At 41.2% G+C, this 17,347-nt stretch overlaps 1 protein-coding gene across 1 annotated transcript; it reads left to right on the top strand.

Moving 5' to 3' along the window:
- The first annotated feature begins 3,192 nt into the window (after positions 1-3,192).
- LOC143876142 (uncharacterized) lies at positions 3,193-17,138 on the top strand. Its single transcript, XM_077377817.1, has 2 exons — positions 3,193-3,477; positions 15,122-17,138. The coding sequence occupies exon 2, from the start codon at positions 15,322-15,324 to the stop codon at positions 17,068-17,070; it is 1,749 nt and encodes a 582-aa protein (XP_077233932.1). The 5' UTR covers positions 3,193-3,477; positions 15,122-15,321; the 3' UTR covers positions 17,071-17,138.
- Positions 17,139-17,347: the final 209 nt, after the last annotated feature.

Genomic DNA, 17,347 nt, shown 5'->3' on the forward strand with positions numbered 1-17,347 from the left:
CTTCTTTCAAAACTATAATGGCAATGGAACTTGGAAACGTTGCCAATGGAGTTTCACGTTAGAAGGCTTGTGGAAGGCTTAGGGAAGAAGAAAACAAAAAGGTGATATGGATAGTTGAGAAACATAGGGATTAGAGCCTCTAAAAAGGGTGGGAAAAGCAAGGGGTTTAGTTGTCCCAAAACCAAAATTTTCATACCCGACAGCCCTACTTAATGAATTTGAAATGTCTACCCCTTGATTTACAATAAAACTAAAACTTTGCATTTTTTTTAAATAATTTTCTCTTAATTATAATTCCCTAAAGAGATCGAAACACATAGACCAGAAGAAAGTTTTCATGTCCATTCTCACGCACACATATACAGAGAAATTACATGGTGGTCGGTCGTGCATGCATGTGCAGCCCAAAAGAAAAGTGAGTCCCACATTACTTTGGGTAATCCAAACCATTCATTTATCTGGCCCTTACGTAGATAAGGTGTCCATAAAATCTTTTCCATAGATTGATCCTAACCCTCTGGTTTGTTGATGATTAAAAATGGACGATAGTCACAACACGTATAGAAACCTACACGAATCATAGGGTTATGATCATCCCTTAGAGAAGATTTTCTGGGCAATTCCTATCTACATCAGGACCCAACATATGAATGGTTTGGATCATCCAAACAATGTGTGTTCCATTGGTTTTTTTGGGCTGCACGTGCATGCACAACAGTCCACCCTATAAATTCTCCACACACACAAGGAATGTTAAACTTAAGGGTGTGATTGTGAAAACCCAGCCGCAAGGGCGCCCATTTGGATCCACGCCATCACAAGGGGCAACATTGAAATTTTACCTATTCCTTCTCATGAGATCAAATGCTTTATTACTTACGGTCTAGGAATTCTAAATAGAAAACGTGCAGTTATAAGACCTGATCAAGAGTTGGAGATTAAATTTTAGGAGAAAAATACACTTAGACCTCCTGTGGTTTCTGACACATTCAACTTAACTCCTAATGTTTAAAAAGTTACAAATAGACCCCCTGTGGTTTCAATTTGTGTAAGGTAGACCCCCTCAGTTGACGGTTCGTCCACAGATTGAAGGGTTAGGATGATCCTACGGAGCTGACTTTTGGGCACACCCTATCTATGTCAGGGCCCATCAAATGAACGCTTTGGATCATCCAAACAATGTGGGCCTACTGTGTTTTTGGTAGTGTGGGCCCGAATCCAAACACTACCAAAAACACAGTGGGCACACTTTGTTTGGATGATCCAAAGCGTTCATTTGATGGGCCCTGACATAGATAGGGTGTGCCCAAAAATCAGCTCCGTAGGATCATCCTAACCCTTCAATCTGTGGACGAACCATCAACTGAGGGGGTCTACCTTACACAAATTGAAACCACAGGGGGTCTATTTGTAACTTTTTAAACATTAGGGGTTAAGTTGAACGTGTTAGAAACCACAAGGGGGTCTAAGTGTATTTTTCCTAAATTCTATCTTCGTGTTTTACACAATCTAATCTCAATTAGACCAAATTAGCTCTACTAATTTATATCAATTGAAAAGAAAACTTGACCAAAACCCTTGAAGATAAAGACATGACTTATGCCTTAAACCACTTACTAATTGTTTAATGAGGTGGCGAAGAATCAAAGAAGCTCAAGTGGTGGGCCCCTACAGATGGGCGACATACAAAAAACCCACACGCATCAACATTCCTGACCATCTAATCAATGGATCTTAGCTCATCAATGGTTGAGATTTCTTCACCTGCGCATGAGCCGGTGATGACAAATCCATCTCCATTCGTTGCGAATTGCGATCAGATATCAAGTTCGGAATTTATTTTATCCTTGAATAGGCTTTGCTATCTTACGTTCGAGTCAAGAACAACCCGAATAGGTAGCTATACTATAGAAGCTGGGTAGCTAATCAAAGAGGTTTATTCAAGATAAAATTATTCAAGCGGGATAGCCAATCCCAGGAACAACTTATCCAATGATTTCTATTCTATCCATGTAGAAAACAACTCCATTGATGAGAGCTTACTTGGATCACTCTTGTCATCATTTTTTAGGCATAAGGATCCAACGACAAACACAGACCGAAACTTTTTGGGAGATAGGGCCCCACATGATTCAACCATATTTTGGAGATGATCTATTCACCCCGTTTTCTTTGCGAGCCACCCTCTTGTAGTGTAAAAAGAGTAGTTATAACCATGGTTTAAAATTTCGGTTTCGGTACCGGTTTCAGACCCCACCGAAATCGAAATTTTGACCAGCGAAATCCGGCGAAGCCAGAAAAACATTATTTTATTCGATATAATTTTTCGGCCGAAATTACCGAAATTTCGGATAGTTTTTTTGGGTGAAATTTCGGGGAAAAACGAAATGTTGACCGAAATTCTGAAATTTCGGACTAAATAAAATACCATTTTCGGGTATGAGTGATTTCGGTGTGGGTGATTTCGGTCGAAATTTAAAACCATGGTATGAGCATGCATTTGTTGCACTCGAGCGCAGCTAAGCTTAGCTGCGCTCGAGCACATAAACAGGGTGGGATCCAAGCATTCATTTGATGGGCCTTTTCATGGGTAGGGTGTCCACAAAAAATCAGCTCCATTGGATCACCTTAGGGTGTATCTGTCCATTTTTGGCCCCACAAATGGACACCCATTGGTGATCCAGTAGAGCTGATTTTTGGTACTCCATTCATGATGGGGCCTTCCAAATGAATGCTTAGGATCACCCTCCAAAGACCCCACCCCCCTGTTACTGTGCTCGAGCGCAGCTAAGCCAGCTGTGCTCAAGCGCAGCAACCCTTTTCTCAACTTATAAATATAATGATAGGGTGGCCGAGTAAGAAAAGTGGGGCGAATGTATCACTTTCCTTTTTGGAAAATGATTTGGTCAGGAATCAAGTGGGCCCCAATTAACATCACATCATGACCGTCCAATTCATAGATCTCTCAATCTTCTTTTTATTTGCTAAAAACACCCTCTCTTTCAACGAGTTAACCAGAATAATATCAACCCCCACACTTTTGTCAAACACCCCCAAAAACAGTCCTTTCCAGAACCACAAATCAACCCCCGTATTTCCTCAAATTACCCAAAATACACAAACAGTCCTTTCTAGAATTACAAATCAACCCCCGTATTTCCTCAAATTACCCAAAATACACTTACGGACTTACGGTGAACTAACCAAACCCCGATCTTTCGTTAAAAATCCCCAAAAGGGCTTTCTTTCTTTTCTACCTTTCCTTCTATCTCCCTTCTCCTCTCTCATGGCGACAAGTTCTCTGTTTTCATGCAACCGTAGACTCCCATGGCGTTTTCGTATCTGAAACCCTAATAATTCCTTTTTAAATTGCTTTTCTGATGTGGGTTTAGGTCAGATCTAGGGTTTGGGCGATCTCTTGTGGTCTAATGACGAGCTTCAAGGAGCGAAGAAAGAGCTAAATCTCTTTTTGATTCGGTATATTTCCTTTATAACATAGTGATTTTGACTGTTTTTCTAGTCTAATCGGAGCTTAAACCCTAGAAAATAAGTGTTTATTTGTTCTATTTCGTTTGGAATCTCATTTCCTGTTGTGGGTTTTGTTGGGTTTGATTTGATTTGATTCTCTGTGAATGAAAAGATTTCTCTTTTTTTGATTTTACTTGATGGGTAATAGATGGGTCTTGTTAATCTGAGATTCTATTTCCTTTCTTTGTGTTTATATGGATTCTGTTGATTTTTAGTTTTTTGTTTTGTGGGTGATCCTTTTGTTTGAAAAAAAAAAAACAGTCATGTCCTTGACGGTTGGTATAAAGGATTCTAAGTTATTTATATGTGTCATTTTACTATTTTATTTTTGTTTTTATTTTTCTATATGTTGGGTTCCTTTGCTTTGTTTTGCTCTTATTTAATTCATGTTATACGTTGTCAGAAAATAATCTCCTCGTATGGTGATTGGATTTCATATGAGATTGTGGAAGTATAATGGGGGGGGGGGGGGGGGGGGGTTGTTTGTTTGTAGTTATATTATACCTTGTTAGAAACTTAGAAAATAATCTCCTTATATGGTGATCGGATTTCATATGAGATTGTGCAAGTTGGCTACTTTGATGGCAGAGATTTCCGTGTTAATAGAAAGGATCTACAAATGTCATCTGTTATGTCCATGGTGATGCACGTGGTTGTCATGTCCGAAGAAGTAAGTCACTGTTTCTTTTTTTACTTGATTGTGGTTTCCTATTTTGGAGGGAGTAATTTCTCATTCAATTTTGGAGTTTAGAGTTGGTTTCTTTGAGCAGAATTGGGAGTCATCCGATTCGTTCTTTTTAGGAAGTTGGGTTCGTTAAGGATAGTTGGAATCAATTTTGCAGGTGGTTGGCCGATTAGTCTCCCTACCCTTTTTCAGACCCATCTCGACGACCCCTGTGTCACTGTCCAGTTCCAATTGCCCGAGTTGTACGGCCATACTGATTAAGATCCAGTGACTTATCTGTCTCCTCATCGTCTAATAAATTGTAAATTGTTCAATCCGTTCCAGCCCTAGACAGGAATGGGTGAAGGAATCAGATGACTCCCAATTCTCCTAAAAGAAAATTACTCTACCCTCCAATATTTATGGAGCAATGACTCCCTTCAAAAGAGGAAACCACATCAAATAAAAAAAGAAACAATGATTGCTTCGGACTTGACCGCGTGCATCTCCATGCACGTATCATCATCTTTGCACAGCAAGTCAGCTTCTTCGTTGGCCTCTTTACCAACATGAGCAAAAGTACTATATTGGCCCTTGCAATGGTAGCTATCTCGTTTATGATTTACCCCGCAAGGCCTCCCTACTATTTCCAGCCCTCCAAGTGACCACATTCTACGAGTCTACCTTTGACCAGTGAATGTCCATCGAACCTCGATCTGAAAATCTGCCATATTATTCACGGTTCTGCGTCTTTGGAATCCATATTACCGATGGGCCCTAAGTATTCCCACAAAGTTCCTCCATTGCTATCACAGAAAACACCACCTATTTTTGCTGGTCTGGGATTCACCAAAGAGCATCCTTTAAAATTTTGTTTGATGGATCCATGAATCTTCCCTCTTTATTCATGTGCTCCCGAACCTCCATTTTCTGCCAAGCTCAAATAAGAAACACCTCGAAACTCTTATCTGTGAAAGGCCCAAATGCCCAACTCATGAAAAGATATTTGATTTCCCAACACAGCCTTTTTAGGGACTTGCTAACCCTTTCAAACACTCGCATTTCTTTAGTACCAAATGGCCCGTAGGAAAACATTTGAGACTACCTGCCCAAGAATAGCAGCTCTTACCATTAGTTTGGGTCTCCACCTGCTTTGAAAAATATCTCTCAATGGTTTGGGGAACACCCAAGCTGCACTAAACCATCACAAACCGTCCACCAGATCTTCCTAATAAGTGGGCAATGCATACAAAGTCTCAAAACTCTCTAGATTCTGGTTGAACATCACACATTTGCTAGCAAGTTTTATCTTTTCTTTGCAGTGTGCCTTGGCTGTTGATCTTCTTCAAAATAGCGGCCCAAGAAAAACGTTGTATCCTGAAGAGAATGGCTGACTTCCCCATCCTCTAATGAGCATATGAAGCACCTCTCTTCGCACGAGTGGAAAAGAAAGATTTAACAGGGAGGAACCTTTGGGATTCGGCTTCCCATACTCTAATATCCTCATTCACAAGCGACATGTCACATAAAATTTTTTTTGGTAGGTAAGCTGGGGTTTGGCTAGGAAGCAAGGAAGGGTGATAAAAGGGAGAACGTCCACCCATTTACAAGGGCAATCCTTTTTGGAGAGATAGTCGGCTGCTGAGTTGGCCTCTCGCTCCAAACATGAGTAATTTGCCGGGAGTTGAAATGACATAGGATTTTTCTTATTTCTTCAAGCATTTGATTTTCCTTTCATGGTTGCTGCCTTTAATTACATTCACAGCAAAAAGCGATTCCGCCTCAATCAAGATGTTATTGAGTTCTAGTTTCTTTGCCAGCCTAAGTCCTTCGAGAATTGCTGAAAGTTCGAGACTATAGATTTCCACCTTATTTACATTGATTGAGAGTAGGGCTCTTGTGAATCCTTTTGCGTCCCTGATAACCACTCCAACCCCTGCTCCTTCCTAATGGAGGCGTCTTTATTTATTTTGAAAGTACCTTGCTGCGATTTGATCCAGCTGCACTCTCGTTTTGGGGAATGATTTAACATGAGGGCAGCCTAAGCGTATTGCAATTTGCTGGTTGTTTCCTCCATTTCCATCTTTCAACTTTAGGAAGTTAGTCTTTATCTGACATTCTTGAGGGTTTCTTGCAAACCAAGATTTGTTTAGCCTTTCTCTTCTCTCAAACAGTCGCGCATTTCTTTCGAGCCATATATGGTATATAGATGCTGAGAAGGCAAGCTTTATTGCTGCTGATGTGTGCCTTTCCCCGAGTACATTTGTTGAACCCAGTCTTCCTCATATGTCAGGGATGTTGTGGGGTTTCCTACTGTGGCCGAATCTCCATAGAACCGAGCGCCATTTCCATTGGGAGTAAGCACAGTTGAATAGAATATGATCGATCTTCTCCCTTTTAGATTTGCATAATGGACAGTTATAATCAATTTTATCCCCCATGTATTCCATCCCGTCTCTGGTGTTGAGATTTCGTAAGATTGCTTGTCAAGCCACAAAAGAATGCTTGGGAATGTGCCCGTCGAGCCAAATGGCCTTAGCCCATGGCTTAATTGAGTAGCGAGTTATGATTTGGTCTCAAAGCACTCTTTGTAGAGAATTCTCCATCTGCATTTGGCTTCCATATGACCTGATTTTCCTGTCCTGGGGTATTTGCTTTGGATAGAATTTTCTTGATGTCCATGAGAGAAGGCTTATTTTAGGACAGGGTCCCATTCTCTCTTGTTGTAAACGATATAAATTGAAATCGATCCGCTAATGGGGAGGTGGATCATTTGGCTAGGGGTGGGGTTAGTCGTCTGGATTTGGAGTGGTTTGACTTCCTCCCTCCTTGGGAGGTTTTTTGTTTTTATTGTTGTTTTGTTGTTTTTTATATTGTACTTCCGGTTGTGGTCCTCCTCGGTCTGCTCTCCTTTTTTAATCATATCATTGTGCCATTTAAAAAAAAATGATCTAAATTGAAATCTTGGGCTAGTTATTTATTTATTTATTTGAAAATGCATGGGTTAGGTATTTATATGTGGCACTTATTGAAATTTGAGATGGTAGATGGCCATTGGGATGCCTCGGTTGAGTCCAATGTCATTCCCCTTCCCGTCTCCAATGATGTAGCATATGTTTCGTTTAGCATGGTCTCTTACCTGTAGGATACTCCTGAATCCCAGTGATGGATTTGATGGCATCTCTATGGTGTAGATATTTCGACCTCTAAAGTACTTTCTATACACCTCACACCAAGCAAGTTTCCTCTTATTAACTAAAGTGGCAAGATTGCTTCACTTGGGCTGCTTTGTTTACATCTTCTAATCTTCTTATCCCCAAACCTTCTTTCGCTTTTGGTCTCCAAATGTCTCTCCAAGAAACTGGATGAAGCCTTTTCTTTTGGTCGTTTCCAGCCCATATAAATTTTTGGAAGATTTTTTCTTTATCTGTGAGGACTCCTTTGGGGAGGTTGAAAGATGCTCTACGGTAGAGTTGATAGGAATTTAAAACTGCCTTCATCAGCTCTACTCGCCCTGCGCTGGATGGTTGTTTGCTATTCCACGTAGAGATTCTTTTCCTGATCTTGCCAGTAAGTGGAAGACAGTCATTTGTTGTCATTATAGAAGTGAAGAGAAGAAGCCATAGGTATTTGATTGGGAGCTTTCCTTCCTTCATCCCTATTTGGGAGGTGATCTTGTCTCTTTGGGCTTGACCGGTGCCTTTGAAGAATACTTAATATTTTTAGGTGTTTTCCTTTAGTCCTGTGCCGTCTTTAAATTTCCTCATACAATCAAGGATACCATGTGTAGTAATTAAGTCTGCTATTGCAAAAAACATAAGATAGTGAACAAATAATAGGTGAGTGATTGATAGCTTACCTTTGGTGAACGGAGTCGAGATATTCCCCTTTTGCAATGCTTCATCAAGTGTTATCGAGAGAATTTCCATTACAATGTAGAAGAGTAGAGGGAAGAGTGGGTCTCCTTGCCTAAGGCCGTTTGAAGCAGTGTTTAAAAACTCATTGACTCGTCTCGGAACTTAGCCGAGTCGACTCTCTTTTACCTTGGCCGTGTTCCGCGTTGCGCCGCATCCACATTCTGTGTTTTTCCCTACAAAGTCAATAAAAACTCCTTTGACTCTCCCGAATTATGACCGCATCAACCGAGTACTCGGCTGCGCCACCCAAGTATTCAACTGTGTTGTGCCGAGTCGACTAGGATTTTCTTCGACCGCGTTCCGCTTCGCATTTGTGTTTTTAAACACTGGTTTGAAGAGGTGAAGTAGCCGTGAGGGGTGCCATTAATAATGACAGAAAAAGAAAAAGAGGGGCTGCTGATCAAGAATATTGTCCCGGACTAATCTCCCCTTAATGAAAGTTGATTGAGCAGGAATGATTAGATTCCCAATTACCCTTTTTAGCCCGGTAGCCATGATTTTGGTTATTTTATTACACAGGAAGTTGCATAAGGCTCAGCTCAACTATACAAAGCCTTTGTCCCAAACTAGTTGGGGTCGGCTAAAGGAATCCTTTAGAAAAATTTCATGAAGAAGGTGAAAGGAATCTACCCAGCTCTAATCCTGGCTCTAGTTGGGTTCTTCTACGTGGATCATTTTCTTCCATTCTATCCTATGCAAGGTTATCGGTCTGAAATTGTTCGGGGTGCTTGCATCATTGTATTTGGGAATAAGATTGATAAATGTTGAGTTAACCTTTGCATGCATTTTCCCCTTGGAGAAGAAATTTTGAATGCTTCAGTGACATCTTCCCCAATTAGGCACCAGAACCTTTGATAAACTTCATCATTAAAACCATCTGGGCCTGGAGCTTTGTGCTCGTTTGCCTATAAAACAGTTGCTTCTATTTCTCTCGACTCATAGGTGATGACAGCTGACTGACTTCTTCTTTCGTTTGCTTTCTAACTGGATCCGGGATTGGGGCACTGCAAGCCTTCTGGAAATTTAGAGCTTTCTCAAAATAAGATGTTATGATGGTTCAGATTTCTTCGGGATCAGTTGTCAAGCTTCCATCCTCTATTCAACCCCAAAATGTTAGTGTTTCTTCTGGAATTAATTGCTGAATGAAAGGCCATTTAAAAAAGAGAAGTCTAAACTGAAGGGCGCCCTTCCAAAAATCAGATGAAAGGGCGCCACCATAGGTTACTCATCACCAAAAGTGCATCTATTTTTACAGTTTGGGGACGCCCTTCCATCTGATTTTTGGAAGGGCGCCTTTCAGTTTAGACTTACCTCTTTAAAAAAAATGCTGATTAAAAGAAGGATGTGTTTGAGTCCCCTATGTTTAGCCAGTCTTGCTGTCATTTTTGTCTGGGTAAAGATTCTTCATACTGAGCCACCTGAAGGTATTCTTTTCTGACTCTTCTTCTGCAAGATTCCCGCAAGTTGAATTTTTGGCTAGATTTTCTTGGATGTTTTCCAGCTTCCTTTTTATCAAAAGTAGTTTGATATCGATTCTTCCAAAGGTAGCCTTGTTACAAGCTTTAATTTGATGTTTTACTTCCTTGAGTTTCTGGACAAGTCTGTACATAGGGTTATCTGTAAGGCTGTAACTTTTTTCGACCAAGCTCTTTCAACAACCTCATAGAGCGAGGTATCATCCATCCACATTATGGAACCTAAAAGGTTTTGGGCTGAGGCTTTTGGATTCTGGATGGAGACGATGATTGGTTTGCCGTGATAGGTGACAAGGTCATGGCGTGGCGTGTTGGAGTGTCAAGCTATAGGCCCAAGTGGGAGTATCAAAGACTAGTTGGATAGATGTTAGGGTTATAAGTTTCCAGGTCAGACCAGAGCAGTGATTGAAAAGGCTAGCGTGAACTAGTGCCGGGGTTTGTAAATATTGGAGGATGATTCCATAGCACCTTGGAGGGCATTCCTGGCTAAGGTAGTTGGATGCCTCACCCATTTGACCATATATGGCGCATGAAATTCTACGCATCAAACACCTATTATAGGTCACTTTAGACTGTACCAGTCTCCTTTTATAACCTGCAACAGTCATAGTCTTCAATTATATTAACCTGTAATGTGAACCCTTTTGTTTCCCTTCCTAAATCAGTAATCCAGATTTACAGACCGAACTTTACCGAGATTTCAATGTCTATCTAGATCTGTCTTTCCATCTAAACCCTGTCATAACAGTCTTGAATCCCTATTCCTGCATTTACCTAAGTCTGGTCCCATAAAACAATTTTTTTCCTTAGTCTACATGAATTAGATTTGAGTCTAAATGTATAGAGAGACTTTTTCACTTGGCTGTCCTACATCATTGCCTCAACTCTTTGATCCCCGATGGGCATGAACCTTGATGGTTTGGTGAGGAGCCAAGCAGGGACCGACCTCGTGAGAGGCATGGCAGAGAACCATGATCGATTTCTGAAGGACCCTTAAGGGAGCTTTGGGTGTGGGCTGCTTGTGAGCAAGGTTTTAATTTCGGTTGCTTTGGGTGTGGGCTGATCCTAGCCCTCCAATCTATAGAAGTTTCCATAATATGTTGTTTCTCTTAAGGTGCCCGGAATTCGTAAATATTTTTATTGGCGTGTGGCATTCATAATATCCTCAAAAAAATACTAAGGAAAAGTAGTTTTTTCGTAATTGTCATATTTCGATACCTCTTCTTTGTAGTTTCTTCCGTAATTGTCATATACAGGTACCCATTGTCTGTAATTTCCCTCAAAAACTATACTACGTAATGATTAGGGCTGGCAATTTCACCCGAAAAAGCGGGGATCCGCCCCGCCCCGCCCCGTTTGGGGAGGGGATTCCCCGATTTGAAAGGGGAAGGGGAAGGGGAATATAAAAATTCCCCGGTGCGGGGAGGGGAAGGGGAAGGGGATGGAGTTGTCCCCGCCCCGCCCCGCTACGCCCTGCTAATCAATGCCATTTTTTGTAAATTTTTAAGTGTTGTTTTTAAGGAAAACTACTAGAAGCTCTGTGGATCGGCTACAAGATTCCCCCAAACATAAACTTAGCTTGTCTTTTCCTTTTAATTAGCTTCTGAGAGCATTTTGGGAACTATAATAACCTTTTCACAGATGTTGAAATAATAAAGACAAGCTGAGAGCCTGAGACGCTGAGTGTATGCAATTATCAAAAAATCGTAGTGCCAACAGAATTTTAGGGTTGGATTGCAGGTTTTAATTTTCAACAAGAAAAATTTAGCTACTAGAAATTTGTTTCATGTCAGCACTAGACTGAATTGCAGTTAAAGAAATAAGTCATTTGTTGATTTTGTTCTCTTCTCCATTCTCATTTCTCATGCTCATCTGGGGGTTAACATGCTATACAGAATGAACTAATGAACATTATTTTGCGTGTGTGAGCGCCCACTTATGGACTTTTAAAGTTCATTGTGACTACTGAAATAGTTACTTTTTGCACATTGGCTGCCTGTTAATGAAGGTAATCCTGGTGCTCATTTCCTATTTATCATTCCATAATTTATGCAGAAAATTGCTGAAAGATGAGGTCCTGTTGTTATTTATGTTTGTTGTCTCATCCATGCATTTCTTATTTTGTCTATCTGTTTGTTGATCACATGAATAGAATCATAGCATTCATCACAATATTGTCTGTAATGGACGTAGAAGAAAGAAGCTCTGTTTGCTGGTTTGGTTGGGTTCCAAAGAGGGGGCGGGGCGGGGATTTTGTCCCCGAAGGATGCGGGGAGGGGAAGGGGAAGGGGAATAGATATTCCCCGCGGGGAGGGGAGGGGGATTCCCCACCATCCCCGCAGAGGGGAAGGGGAAGGGGAGGGGGAAAATTCCCCGCAGAGGGGAAGGGGAAGGGGACCCCAACATCCGGCCCCGACCCGCCCCGTTGCCACCCCTAGTAATGATTATTATTGCTAGCTTCTTTCGGTACTTATTATTGCTAGCCACCTTTCAAGAAATAGTATTTCCGTGCAGTTTTTCACCACGTCTAATAAGACAAATCTTTGAACACATACAATTACAAAGGATGGGCGAGACGTAGCCTTTGGAGAAGGTGGCTAGCAAATCATGATTTGCTTTTTCAAATAATTCCAAAAATGAGTAGGATAGAAATTATGTGGCTTTAATGGGTGCCTTTGTTAAAAAGCATAAAGGAGGGCGTAGGATTGAAAATATGTGGGTTGAATGGGTGCCTTTGTTAAAAAAAGTAAAAAAAAAGTGATGTGTAATTCTCATAGAATTTTGGGAGAAAGTCAAATAATTCTCTTATTTTCTCTTCTGCTATATATATATATATATATATATAGAGGAAACTGTTGGTGAGCTTAAGCTCACCAAACTTATGGTGAGCTAGCTTGCCCAATCACATGGGTCCCACATTTTGGGGAGTGATCCAAACCATTCATTTGCAAGGCCTTATCATAGATAGGGTGTGTACCAAAAATCAGCTCCATAGGATCATCCTAACCCCTCCATTTGTGGAGGACAAAAATGGACAGACTTGTGTAAGGGACTTTCAAATGAATGGTTTGGATCATCCTAACAAAGTGGGCCCCCATGTGATTGGGCAAGCTAGCTCACCATAAGTTTGGTGAGCTTAAGCTCACCAACAGTTTCCTCATATATATATATATATATATATATATATATATATATATATATATATATATATATATATCAGGAAAATGTTTCTGAGGTAGGGGTGTAAACGAGCCGAGCTTTGTCCGGCTCGGCTCGTTAAGCTCAATACCTTAGCTCGGGCTTGAACCGGGCTCGAGTTCTTTGGTAAATAAGGGTATGAGAAGATAGATCTAATGGAGGTGGTGGTCGGATAAAATGGAGGTCATCGGAGCTCCGGGAGAAGGAGATGATGGATTAGATCTAGGGTTTAGGATCGGTGGAGAAGAGGGTTTGAGATGGGGTAATGGGTTTGGATTTTGTAAAGGGAGTGGAGGAGGGGCTAGATCTGATTGGTGATTGAAGATGGCGATGCTGGATTCCGGCGAGGACAGGTGGAGAAGATGGAGATGGGCTCTCTCCCTCTCATCTCTCTCGATCTCTCTCTGTTTCTCCCTCTCTCTGCTATGACTCTCTCTCTCTCTCTCCTCTGATTCTCTCTCTCACCTCCTCATCTCTCTCGATCTCTCTCTGTTTCTGTTTCTCAGCTCTCTCCCTCTTAGCTCCTCTGTCATTTTCTCCCCAAAAGAGAGATCCCGTTAAAAACCCTAATCGCATATTCGCATCCTACTTAAACAAAAAGGGGATGTGCTGATTTCAACACCCCCCCAGCTTTATTACATGCACCCCTGTTTGTCTTATCTCATTTGTTACTTAATGGGCACTCCTTTGCTTCTAATTCACCCCCCTTGTGCATAAAAAGGAAAATGATATCTGTACAACCATGTTTTGATGGTTTGGGCTCGTCTTTATGTGTGTGCGTGTGTATATTTAAATATATTAAATCTTATCGAGCTTTAACGAGCCGAGCCGAGCTTGGCCTAGCTCTGGCTTGGCACGTTAAGCTTAATGAGCCTGGCCAGTCGGCTCGGCTTGTCTCGTTAAGGATTCGACCCGAGCTCTAGCTGAGCTTTTACCGAGCCGAGCTTCCGAGCCAGAGCCAAAATTGACACCCTTTGAGGTATTGCGCAGCTTGAGCAACCCTTTATATACGCCATCTCCCATAGTTGTCTATGACTCATCCAACACCTTCATTCTGTAGGTTATAGGTAGGATTATGGTTATGGTTATGGTTATGGTTAGGATTACGATTTGTGGAGGTTTTGAGATGGATGGCTAGAAATTAGGCTCCTATAGATTGAATGGTTAGGATTATGGTATGGAGATGGTTTCTTAGGAACACCCTATCTATGTGAGGTCATATAGAATGAATGGGTTGTATGGGGTCAAACTACATGGAGATGGTGTATTTATAGTGGCTTGCTCAGGCTGCGCGATACCTCAGAAACCTCGCCCCCATATATATATATATATATATATATATATATATATATATATATATATATATATATATATATATATAGGAAATGGTTTGTGTGCAGCTGCACAGATAGCTTATCTGTGCATGGCTGCCACAAACCATGGGGGGTCACATTTTTGGAGGGATCCAAAGCATTCATTTGGAAGGCCCTTCCATGGATAGGGTGTGTACCAAAAATCAGCCCTATAGGATCATCCTAACCCAATCAAAGTTGGAGGGGAAAATGGACAGACACTGTTTCTGCCCATTTTTTCCCTCCACAAATGGCAGGGTTAGGATGATCCTATAGCGCTGATTTTTGGTACACACCCTATCCATGGAAGGGCCTTCCAAATGAATGCTTTAGATCCCTCCGAAAATGTGCCCCCCCATGGTTTGTGGCAGCCATGCACAGATAAGCTATCTGTGCAGCTGCACACAAACCATTTCCTCACACACACACACACACACACACACACATATATATATATATATACACACACAGAGAGAGAGAGAGAGAGAGAGAGAGAGAGAGGCACGACCATGTTTGTCTTTTTTCATTGAAAGATTGGCACGGCCATGTTTTGCTAATGGGATGACTCTGTTTTACACTTCTCTGAGCTGTTGCTGAGAGTTTTTTGGGAATCGTAATAGCCTTTTACAGCTGGTTAACACATGTAAAACAAGGTGAGTTCTTCCCATTATCAAAACATGGTCGCATTGATATCAGTCCCCTAGATATAGTTTCTATCATATCCACATTGTTATGCGGTTAACATTGTTTTTTATATTTGTTCCTTGCACCAGTCTGTTAAATCAAGCATAGAGCAATTAATGCCTTTTGAGGGCGCGTCTGTTATTGAATTTGAATTTTCTTTGGATATTTTTTTGTGAGTTAAAAGAAAAGTCCCATTTCATCCAAGTTAATATGTTATGCTAATCCACCAGATAACATTGAGCTTCTTTTTGTCAACATTATTGTTCTACTTCCCCAGCTGATTCAAACTGCGTTTCCTTGCAGTGTTTTGCCCATATTATCATCACATGCGAAGACAGTTTATACATACCTCTCCACAGTTGCCACAGGTTGCTGATTAGAAGAAAATTTTATATTTCTTTGGGGGCTTTATTTGCACTTCTATATTGCATTATTGTCAGTGGGTGCAGAAGGGAAGAATCTTTATAGCATTAAAGGAGTTGCCTAAAATTTGCCCTTAAGAAATGGATGATTTTAATTTTTTTGTTGGTCAAGAGTTTTCCGACGTCAAGACTTTCAGAAAGACGATTAAAGAGGCTGCTATTGCTCAGCACTTTGAGCTTCGGATTATCAAAAGTGATCTCATCCGTTACTTTGCCAAATGTGCCAAGGAAGGTTGTCCATGGCGTATACGTGCCGTAAAACTTCCCAATGTTCCATCCTTCACAATAAGGAGCATTGAAGGGACTCATACCTGCGGCAAAACTGCCCAACTTGGTCATCACCAGGCATCAGTAGACTGGATTGTGAATTTTATAGAGGAGCGACTGCGAGATAACATGAATTACAAGCCAAAGGATATCCTCCAAGACATTCATAAACAATATGGGATCACAATACCCTACAAGCAAGCTTGGCGAGCAAAGGAACGGGGCCTCGCTGCCATTTATGGATCTTCAGAGGAAGGATATTGCCTTCTTCCCGCTTACTTGGAGCAAATAAAGAGAACCAATCCTGGAAGTATTGTCCAGCTGTCCACTACTGGGGCAGACCATCGATTTCAACGTCTTTTTGTTTCTTTTCATGCATCAATCTATGGATTTTTGAATGGGTGTCTACCTATTATTGGACTGGGTGGGATGCAGCTGAAAAGCAAGTACCTTGGTACCTTACTTTCGGCCACATCTTTTGATGCCGATGGTGGGTTATTTCCGTTGGCTTTCGGTGTTGTTGATGTTGAAACCGATGAAAGCTGGATGTGGTTTTTGTCAGAGTTACATAAGGTGTTAGAGATGAACACGGAGAAGATACCTCAGTTTACAATCTTATCCGATGGACAGAAAGGCTTAGTCGATGCTGTAAAAAGGAAATTTCCAAGTGCTTACCATGGATTTTGCATGCGCCATTTAAGTGAAAACATTGGCAAAGAGTTCAAGAACTCAAGGCTTGTACAACTTCTTTGGAAGGCAGCTTTTTCCATCACTACCATTGGATTTAAAGAAAGAATGGCAGAAATTGAAGAAGTTTCTGCTGATGCAGCCAAGTGGATTCAGCAGATTCCACCTTGCCGTTGGGCTGTAGCATATTTTGAAGGACCACGATTTGGCCACCTTTCTTCAAATATTGAGGAGTTCAATAGATGGATTCTTGAAGCCCGTGAACTCCCCATAATCCAGGTAATTGAAAAAATTCATTTTAAACTGATGGCAGAGTTTAACGAGCGGCAAGAGAAAGGTTTGACGTGGACATCGATACTTGCTCCTTCTGCTGAGAAGCGCATGTTGGAAGCAATTTCCCATGCAGGGGGTTACAAAGTGCTCCGTTCTGATGAAGTAGAGTTTGAGGTTATATCCACCGACCGCTCAAATATTGTTAATATTGGCACCCATTCCTGTTCATGTCGTGACTGGCAAGTTTATGGTATACCATGCTCACATGCTGTGGCGGCACTCCTCTCATGTAGGAAGGATATCTATGAATTCACGGAGAACTACTTTACTGTCGCTAAGTATCGAGAAACATATTCTCAAGCAATAAGTCCCATTCCAGAGAAAAGTGAATGGAGTAAGGGAAATGAGGGTCTGGGAGATGAAGACATTAAAATTGTACGACCTCCCAGATTTCGCCGTCCACCAGGACGCCCTGAAAAGAAGCGACTTTGCATAGAGGACCTGAATCGTGAGAAGCATACTGTGCATTGTAGTCGTTGCAACCAAACAGGGCACTATAAGACGACATGCAAGGCAGAAATGATCCAAATGATAGAATATTAGAACAGTTCTAAATTTGTGTAATTTTGTACTGTTAATCTATAGATAAATCTCCCGTAGCTTTAGTTTTATATATCTTTTCACAAAGTAGTATCACATTTTCAAGGGAATGCTTCTCATGTAGTGTAAGATAAATTTGCTCTGTTTTATCCTTACCTTGTTTAAAAAAAAACTAGGAATGGAGGCAATTGTGTACTGGTTCTATCAACCTAAGGTGAGATACTCAACTATAGGCCATCTCTACTAACATGGAATAGTCTTTCTTATTTTGTGGTAGGCA

This window comes from Tasmannia lanceolata, unplaced genomic scaffold, assembly GCF_043159265.1.
Source record: "Tasmannia lanceolata isolate RefF3 unplaced genomic scaffold, GAP_Taslan_0.1 ptg000004l, whole genome shotgun sequence".
NCBI classification, from domain to species: domain Eukaryota; kingdom Viridiplantae; phylum Streptophyta; class Magnoliopsida; order Canellales; family Winteraceae; genus Tasmannia; species Tasmannia lanceolata.